Here is an 8,950-nt window from a genome sequence, read left to right on the forward strand (position 1 = left end):
CCCTTAAAAGACCCTGAGGGCTGTCCTGGGAACTGACCCCCAATATCTCCCCTCGACCATGGCCTCCATTAATCCCCTTTTGAAAGAACCCAATAGCTCCCCTGGTAAGTTACCCTTAAGAAATTGCCGAGATCTCCCATTGACCCTCTTCAAAACACCCAACTCACGTTCAAACGGTTTTCCTCACTTTGTCAACAAAATAACCCTCCAATCAATGAATTATGGCAAATTCCAACATCAATGTTTCAAGTTCTTCCCAACCCTACTTGTCGCTCACTTCAATCACCTATTTGGAGCCAACTTCTGATAATGGCCGTTTTCGTAAATGAAGTCTGCGGCCTTAGTTATCACTCGTGGTACTTTGGAATGATCGATTCCCACAGCCCCAGATCGCACCCTTCTTGCTGGTATCAGTGACCCAGGATTCAGCGTCCAGGTGACGATATGGCTTTGAGATGATGACAAGATCGAGCTTCGACTCCCGCACCGTCTGCATGAGCAAGTCGTGTGGTGTCTCACAGTGGTTGAGATTGAGCTGGAGTACCTTCATCGTCGTTTGTTGAGGATCTCCTGGAGTGCCTCCTTATACACTGGACACCTACTGCCGCCAGCAGTGTAGGAACAGTCCTCCGTGTTGCCTTTCTTAGTGCACAAGGCGCATCGGGGTTTGTCTTTGCTCTCTGAAGTCTTGTGCCCGGTAGCTGAGCATTTGACGCAGAGCTTAGACCGGTCGACTGCACTCGTCTACTTCGTGGCGAGATGTCAGTAGTGCCAGCACTTGAAGCACTTTATCGGTCCCTCAACCATCCTGATACGGCAATTGACCCAGCCTATCTTGATTTTCACGTGCTCTCCCAGGATCTTCTTCGCAGCAGCTGCCGCGAGTGTCACTGAGGCAGTCTGGGTTCCTTCATATGCCTTACACAAAGACTTGATAGCCTCAGGAGCTATATTGAGCCCCTCCCCGGCTACTTTCTGTAGGGCCTCGAGGACATCCTCCTTCGATGTGGTCTCATCAAGATCCTTTATCCCCAGATCCTCCTGTTGCCCCTTACTGGGTACCTCGGCTTCATCTCCAAGAAGACTGGCGATGGTTGTACGCAGCTGAGGAGCTCCATCGACCGTCTTCCTGGTCGAGATGATCAACATATCCTCGATCGCTGTCCAGCAGATTTTATCGACACAATCTTAAGCTTCCTCTGCAGGGATATCCTTCTTTACTCGGCGGAGAATTTCAGAGTATTGCTCCTTGTCCTTGGGTCGAACAATCAGGGCATCAGGTCTGGGCGCTGGTTTCCAACGGGTCTTCTTTTGCTTCGAGGGCCCTTTCTTCTCGGACAATGGCTTTTGGAGCAGCTTCTCATCTCGTTTCTTCTTCTCTCTCTTAGACTCGATCAGCTTCCAGTCTGATTCATCACCCAGTCCCTTCCCCTGCGGGGCTGTCTTCCTGGTCAGATCCTGTTGCTTCAGCTTCTTCAGTTTTTGAGCTTCTGCTGCAGGTGAGCCTTTCGAGTGCTTCCTCCGCACTGCTTTTCGGACATCTCTCGTCTCGAGATCTCGAATTGACTGCGTGGTACTCGAATCATCTACTTCTGAGTCTTGTACCGTCGTTTCGGAGTTCGTCCGTGAGCGCGACATGTGTGGTAGTAATAGAGCCTGCACAGGTTCAGCAATGGGGACCTGGGTTTTACTACGTGCCTCCTCTGAGCCCCTGAGTCGTTTGAACGTGCTGCCGATAGATGCCACTTTGGATTTGATCTCCTTGTTGACATTAATCTTGGGCTGAACAAACTCATGGTAACTCTTATTCAAGTCGCTTCCAAGCGTGACGGTATACGTCCTCCTATTGAGTCTGTGACTCTTCCCCACTTGTAGCATTTGAGGCCAAGTGGTCCGCCTTGGAAGAAAGTGATGATTGGCTCGTCCCACAACCTGTGGAGCTGGCGTCACCCCCCGGGGCTTGCACCCCATCGGAACCGATGGCAGGATATTCCTTATTAGAAATACCTGCATGGGAACTTTGTATTTTGTCATCACTCATCATAATTATTCTACGTTGGTAAAGGGAGCCCTCCCTGTTCTCTTTATTGTAGGCGGTTCTTGGGAGCCCACCCTGCACACCTCTTTTAGAGTTGGGTTTCTCCTCCGAGATGTCCTAAGAAGGACAAGCCTCAGCTTGAACTGCTTCTTAGTTTGGGATGCAAGCCTAGGCCCCCTCCACCAACGACAAGACCCTGCAGTTCCTAGAAGGGGTGTCTGTGTATGTGGGTGCGTGCGTGTGTAGTCGACGGAGCATCACACAGGAGCGGCGTATATGTGTATCCGTAGAAAGTCAAGAAGGATTAATTCTAGGAGAAACGTCGAAAAGTATGTTTGGTTTCCAATTTAATGAGTCTTCAAAATGTTTCACTCCACAAAAAAATGACTAATTACGTTTTGTCACACCACTCTGATGAAATTTAATTTTCTCTCATCAACTTTCGACCTTCCATAAATATGATGATGAAATTGTGACCCTAAACTGCACTCCCTTAACTTGCCGCCTGCCTTATAACTTTATTGTTGATAAAAAATCAGAGTGAAATGGGGTAACTGTAATCCAAAGCTATTTTTTCCGGGGTTTAGGTCCACCAGTTATGAGCCCATTTGGATTTCCTGCGAACTTACAGGAGGGCAGCAGAGCACAGGTTACTTGTAGCGTCACTTCTGGGGATTTACCTATTCATTTTTCATGGCTCAAGGATGGGGAGCCTCTGCCATCGTCGCTCCGGGTAAGTTGAACGTTGACTGATTGATGAGTTGAGGAAATAATTATTTTGGAGGTACCAGCAAAATCCACGATTTTAAGAGTTATGAAATTTCTCTGCTGATTCATGGGCAACATAATTTTGAATGCTCGTAGCTAAAATTCACCGGATAATTTTTTTAGTCAACACCATATGACTCGTGCAATGGGTAGGTTCGAGGAGATTGATGCGACCAAATCAGTTGAAGTGTTGTCCAAATTATCGAAGTACAGACTGAAAAGATAGAGAGATATAAAATACAATTGAAATAACCTGACTTGAGTTAATTTTTTTATTTCCTTTTTAAATCCCAGGAAGATGATTTTTAAGCATTTAGCTCCTTAGCGGAACCTACAAAAATGACCACCTTCAATGTAATCTCAGATAGGATTCAAGTTTCAATTATATGACTTTGTCTCCAATTGGTGTAGAACCTTGTTTTTTCATTGAGTAAAGTTGATGAAGACCTCATCAGGAGTTTCCTTACTACTGCAAAATTCTGAAACATAAAACAACAATTTGAATACTAGGGGCAGTCACATGTTAATAAAAGATTCCTTATTTTGTGATCAGTATTTAACTTATTATGTACTGTTATGATGCGACGGCATCTGGTTCATAATTGTGGTTGAGTAATAAAGAAACCTCTGATGAGGTCTTCCTTGGAAGACAAAACGTTGAATTCATTGCAAAGAAATGATTGTTTTGCTCCTTAATTATAAATGTTCCATATTGCCGAGGATCGCTGGCGTCAATTTTTCATCATCTTCAATCAACGAATTACAGGGTGTCTTATAATATGTAACGAACAATAAATTTTGTAGTATGGAGCAAGGTAGCAGTGCAGTCTAAAGTCTAATATGTGATAGAAGGGAAGACTCTCCGTCAATTTGATTCATGCTTCAGTCGCTCGCAAATTAGGGAGTTGTTTAGCCAATTCACGACGTAATGACGCCAGGTGTCTACCCTCATTTCAATGGATCAGACAAGGATAGCATGCATCTGACCAATTTTATTCAATGCCTTTGGTAAATGGAGTGGGTGACGCCCTGCTGTAATCCATTTCAGTTTTGAAAAAATTTCTCAATTAGAATATTAAAAAGGAAAACGTAACTCATTAACTGTTATGTGTACTCATTGACTGACGAGTTGATGAGGAATTTGGTGTTGGCCTGTGCGGTCAGTGGCAAACTCGACGATGAAATAAAATAAACAAAAAAGTCTAACTACGTTGAATTACTCAGGTCATTCTCAGGGCATTATTTATTGAGATGCAACTAAAATACATGAAAAGAAATGAGAAAATTTCTTTTAAACAATCATCTTGCTTTAGCTCGAATATAAATTCAAGAGAATTATATTTATCTATTAAAATATGTTATTGAAAATACATCACAAACCTAGACGTCACTGGGCTTATGTTCGTGGGCAAGTTCAACCTATAATAATTACAGAATGATAATAAGGCTTAATACAACTAACAGTGTATTTCACCTGGAATTATAATTGATTGAGCCTTGATTCACTAGCAGTTCATATTCTTCATGTGCTCTGGAATTGCTGAATATCACCACATGACTAGGAAAATACATACCAAGACAACTTTGTACCTGTCACCACGAACATCGACACTTGACTGATACCATTGGCTTCCGGATGGATGCCGCGTTTGGTTTCAGCGTTGCGCCGACGTTGTGCAAACGTTGCGGTCTGCATCTTCAGGGCTATGAGCTCCGATTCTGAGCTCCGATGCCTGGAGATAGCTCTTATATGCCCCCCCCCCTGTGATGGTGGGTGGTGTGAGGAGAAAAGCGGGATTAGCCAATCTTTTTTAATTGATCAGCTGATCAATTCAAAAACCGGGAGGACTGTTTTCCAAATAGCGTTCACTTGATATCCTCTGTGCCCGTTGAGGTTGTGGGGGTTTTTATGGATCTCCAGGCCCTCTCGATATTTCCTCTCGAAATATCCTTGAGATTTGGCCAACATTCTTGTTTGATCATATAGGATAGTATATTCAAAGTTCATCCAGTGTTCAGCCAGTACAGACTGTTCTATGCGACCGTATTTGGAACACCGCTGGTGTTCCTAGATCCGTGTACTAATCTTCCTCCTGGTTTCTCCAATGTACATTTTTCCGCATGAGCAGAGAATCTCGTACACTTCTGGTGTGCTCAAGGGGGTCTTGGATTCTTCGCTCTTGGCAGCATTTGACCGATCTTCTTTAGGGATTGGAAAATAATTTGGATATCATTGGGTATATGACTCAATTTTTACAGATATTTCAGTAAATTTATTCAATACAAAAAATGGAGATCAACGAACTTAATCTTGAAAATATTGTCTATCCGTTTCTATGACCTTGCGTCTTCTCTCAGACAACATACGAATGCCGTCGCGAAAGAAACCTACAGGCTTCAAGGCGTTAAAGTCCTCGACGAGTTTACGCACATAGTCCAGCGTTTTGAACGATTTATCCCCTAAGGCATGCTGCATTGACCGGAACAAGGAATAGTCGGATAGGGCCAAGTCTGATGATTATGCCGCGTACGGGAGAACTTCCAATCCCAAGTTCAGGAGGGTCTTCTGAGTAGCGCAAGCAACGTGAGGTTGAGCATTGTCATGCAGCAGTATGACTTGTCAGCTTCCTTGCCCAGTAAATGACCTTTCCCGATCAAGTTCTTCGCTCAGTCTATTTAATTGTCAGCTGCAACGTTCCGCAGTCACGGTCTGACCATTTTCCAGGAGTTGGCAATAAAGCACACCCTTTATGTCCCACCAGATACACAGGAGAATCTTCTTTAAGTGGATATTCTGTTTCGGCGTCGATGTACTGGATTTCCGGGGATCTACCTACGACTTTTTACGTTTGGGATTCTCGTAAAAAATATACTTTTTATTACCCGTCACAATTTTCCACAAGAAGTTCGTTTTTTGTTGCCGGGCAAGCAGTGAAAAGCACGTGTTCATACGTTGACCTAGTTTGTGTTTGGTCAACACATGTGGGACCCACCTTCCTAGTTTTCAGATTTTTCCCATTTGATGCAACGCTTGGACATAGCTGTTTGGGTGACTCATAACTGAGCTGCAAGCTCTTGTTGCGTTTGCATTGAGTCTTCAACCAGTAGAGCTTGCAATTCCGCATCTTCAAACTTTCGAAGCTGCCCAGGGCGCGGCTGGTCACTAAGATCGCCATCACTATTTCTAAAACATGTGTACTAATAATTACACGTTTCATGAGACACAACGTCGGCACCAAGAACACTACATATTGATTCCCGTGCTTTAGAAGCATTTTTTCCTTGTTGGAATTCGTATAAAATGCAGTGCCGAATGTGCTGTTTATCAGTTACCATTGTAAACACTGCTATTCTGAGAGGTTATGTAACTCACGTAGACTTGTCATTCGGTGTTCTGATATCTTTTGTTCGATCCTTTCAAAACCACAAGTGACCGCGAAAATATTTCTATTTTAAATATAATTTCAAGCTCCAAGAACAAATCTGTAAAAATTAAGTCATATACCTAATATGTTTGCCGAGTACTTTGCTTATGCGGTCCGTTGTGCCTCTCAGATAGGGGAGGAGGGCTACTTCGAGTCTTTCCTGGTTTTCCTCAGGAATAGTCTCCTCTTGGAAAGATGACAGCTTGCTCCGCAGCTTCTGCTTGATCTTTCGAATTTGTTGGATGCTATATCCATTCGTCGTTCGAGCTGTCGCAAGATTTTCTACTTCACTGCTGATTTTGGAGGGTTGAGAGATTGTCAGTGCTCCGTACATTAGGGAGCTAATGACGGAGTTCTTTTGGGAGGGATCGTAATGGAAGGTAGTATTGAGATACCCATATGTGTGAGTAGGCTTGCGATACACCTCATGGCTTAGAGTGTCATCCTGATTGCATCGAATCAGGACATCCAGGAATGGGAGCCATCCATCTTGTTCAATCTCCATGGTGAACTAGATGCTCGTATGCTGAGAATTCAATTCCAAGGAACAGTTTAAACCAGTCTTCCTATGTGGTCGAATGACAAAGGTATCGTCCACATACGTGAACCACACATTATGTTTCAGAGGTGCTGACTTCAATACTTCTTTTTCAAAGTGTTCCATGAATATATTTGCAATGATCGGGGAGATGGGCTTACCCATTGCTGCTCCTGATTTTTGCTTATAGTACTCTGCTTTGAACTGTAAATATGTAGAATTCAAGCAGTGCTCAATCAAGGGCAAGAATTGGGAAAGGATGTCCGTGAATTTTCTAATGATTTCCAAGTTTTTTGGAATTGGGACATTTGTGAAGAGGGATTCCACATCAAAACTCACTAGAATATCATCCGCAGAAGTCCTGAGCTTTCTCAGTTTATTAACGAAATCCAGTGAGTTCTGCATGTATGAACCATTTAAGCTAGTCAATTTTCGGAGTGCTTCCGTAAGAAACTTGGCTAGTTGGTAAGTTGTCGCTCTAATGTTGCTGACAATGAGATGGAGAGGAATAGACTCTTACGGATTTTGGGGAGTTCAAAGAGTATGGGGGAAAGAGATACTTTAGGAGTGAGTACTTTTGTCGGATCGGCCGAGAGACGAGCCTTCCTCAGGAGATCATCAGTTTTTCCCTTAATTGTACGAGTCGGATCCTTGCTGAGTTTACTGGCAAGACTGGAGTCGCCCAACATTGCACTGAGCTTTACGGAGTAGTCGTCCTTGTCCATAACCACCGAGGCATTGCCTTTGTCCGCAGGCAAAATAAATAATAGGAGAATAATGATGTCATTATTCTCTTTTTGACTATAAAATGCAAGACGTTTCTCCCTGATGATATTGTCACTACGGGGAGTGGCCTTGTGGAGGATGTTGGACATCTGCCTCCCGATTTCATTGTTGGTCTCCTGAGGAAGATGGTAGATCGATGTCTCGATCCGACTACTCATTTCCTCAGTGGGAATTTTCCTGGGGGCAACATCGAAATTGTGTCCTTTCGCCAATACTGACACCTGTGCTTCATTGAGCTCATACTTGCCCAAATTCTTCGCAGTGTGGGTGAGGGTCGGGATTTTCTCCTGGGGGATGAGCTTTTTGAACGTACCCTTCTGATTCTCCATCCTCATCTCAGCTTGTCAGACTGATTGTTCATGTGTAACACGATCAACAATCTCCCGGAACTGAGAATCGAACGTTTGAGCCAGAAGATCCAAGAGCTGTTTGGAGAGATGGGCCAGATTCTTCTTAGCCGCTGATATTCTCTCCTTGACGAGTCTCAGCGAAGCTTGGCGGAGTCCTGACGATGCAGACTGCAATGTTTGTGAAAAGTCGGTGTAACGCTGACACCAAACGCGGCATCCATCCAGAAGTCAAGGAAATCAATAATCATGGCCGCGTAAGTCTCAAAACTAAGATCGACACTTGACTGCATGCGATATCAAACGTTGCTTAGTGAAAAATGAGAGCTCACGACTAATACAGTGATCAACATCACATTGTATTATTCCTACAGCTACAGCTAGAAGGCGCTCCTAATCAAATCGTATCAGAGTGAGTAAACCCTTTTAACCCAGAATTTAAATGATCACGAATGATGTGTAAAACTGTCAATAATTAAAAATAGACGATAAATTCCCAATTATGAGTTCAGCCATTGAAAACCGCAAATAATTGAGTTAAATGAAAAAGGTAAACTTTTCACGTCAGTTCTGTAGTTAGCACTTGAAGTCTAATACTACTCAATGCGGAAAATTTGTAGAGTATTTCTCTTGCACGGAGAGGCCGGCTGATGTCGGACACCGACAGCATCAAGCCTTGATGTATTTGAAGGGTGCCACTAGTGGTGCCCCTCAAAAACCTAGGGGCAGATGCCCAAAAAAGGGAGAAATTTCGTCGGACAGATTTAGGCATAACATACGTATAAATTCCCAACAATGAATTTTTCGAAATGGCGCTTCAGTCGAGTGGCAGTGCGTCAGTACGAAAATTTCTGACACCGACTGTCTCACGCCTTAGGTCAGGCGCTGACGGGTATACATTAGAGGGTTTCCAACAGGGACTGAGAACGCGTTCCCATTCCGGCTCCTGTTTTCCACTGAAAGAACTACATGGAACGAGAACGTTCTTATGAAGAACGAAATGTCGAGAACGTTCTTGCAATAAACGACATGAGAACAGGAACGTTCT

The 8,950-nt window shown here is 43.8% G+C and overlaps 2 protein-coding genes across 2 annotated transcripts in view; one reads left to right on the forward strand and one right to left on the reverse strand.

Annotated features, from left to right (window-relative positions):
- LOC107045299 (Down syndrome cell adhesion molecule-like protein Dscam2) overlaps positions 1-3,115 on the forward strand; it is a 29,960-nt gene extending 26,845 nt beyond the window's left edge. The window contains exons 4-5 of the mRNA XM_015267513.1: positions 2,626-2,771; positions 3,101-3,115. Of these exons, the coding sequence (XP_015122999.1) occupies positions 2,626-2,771; positions 3,101-3,115 (161 nt within the window). The remainder of the gene's footprint in view (positions 1-2,625; positions 2,772-3,100) is intronic.
- Positions 3,116-6,298: 3,183 nt separating this feature from the next.
- On the reverse strand, positions 6,299-6,736 carry LOC107045300. The gene has a single exon (XM_015267514.1). It carries the CDS (start codon positions 6,734-6,736, stop codon positions 6,299-6,301), a length of 438 nt encoding a protein of 145 aa, XP_015123000.1.
- Between the last annotated feature and the right edge of the window lie 2,214 nt (positions 6,737-8,950).

Source organism: Diachasma alloeum, unplaced genomic scaffold (assembly GCF_001412515.2).
Source record: "Diachasma alloeum isolate Michigan unplaced genomic scaffold, Dall2.0 Dall_scaffold_00913, whole genome shotgun sequence".
In the NCBI taxonomy this organism is placed as follows: Eukaryota; Metazoa; Arthropoda; class Insecta; order Hymenoptera; family Braconidae; genus Diachasma; species Diachasma alloeum.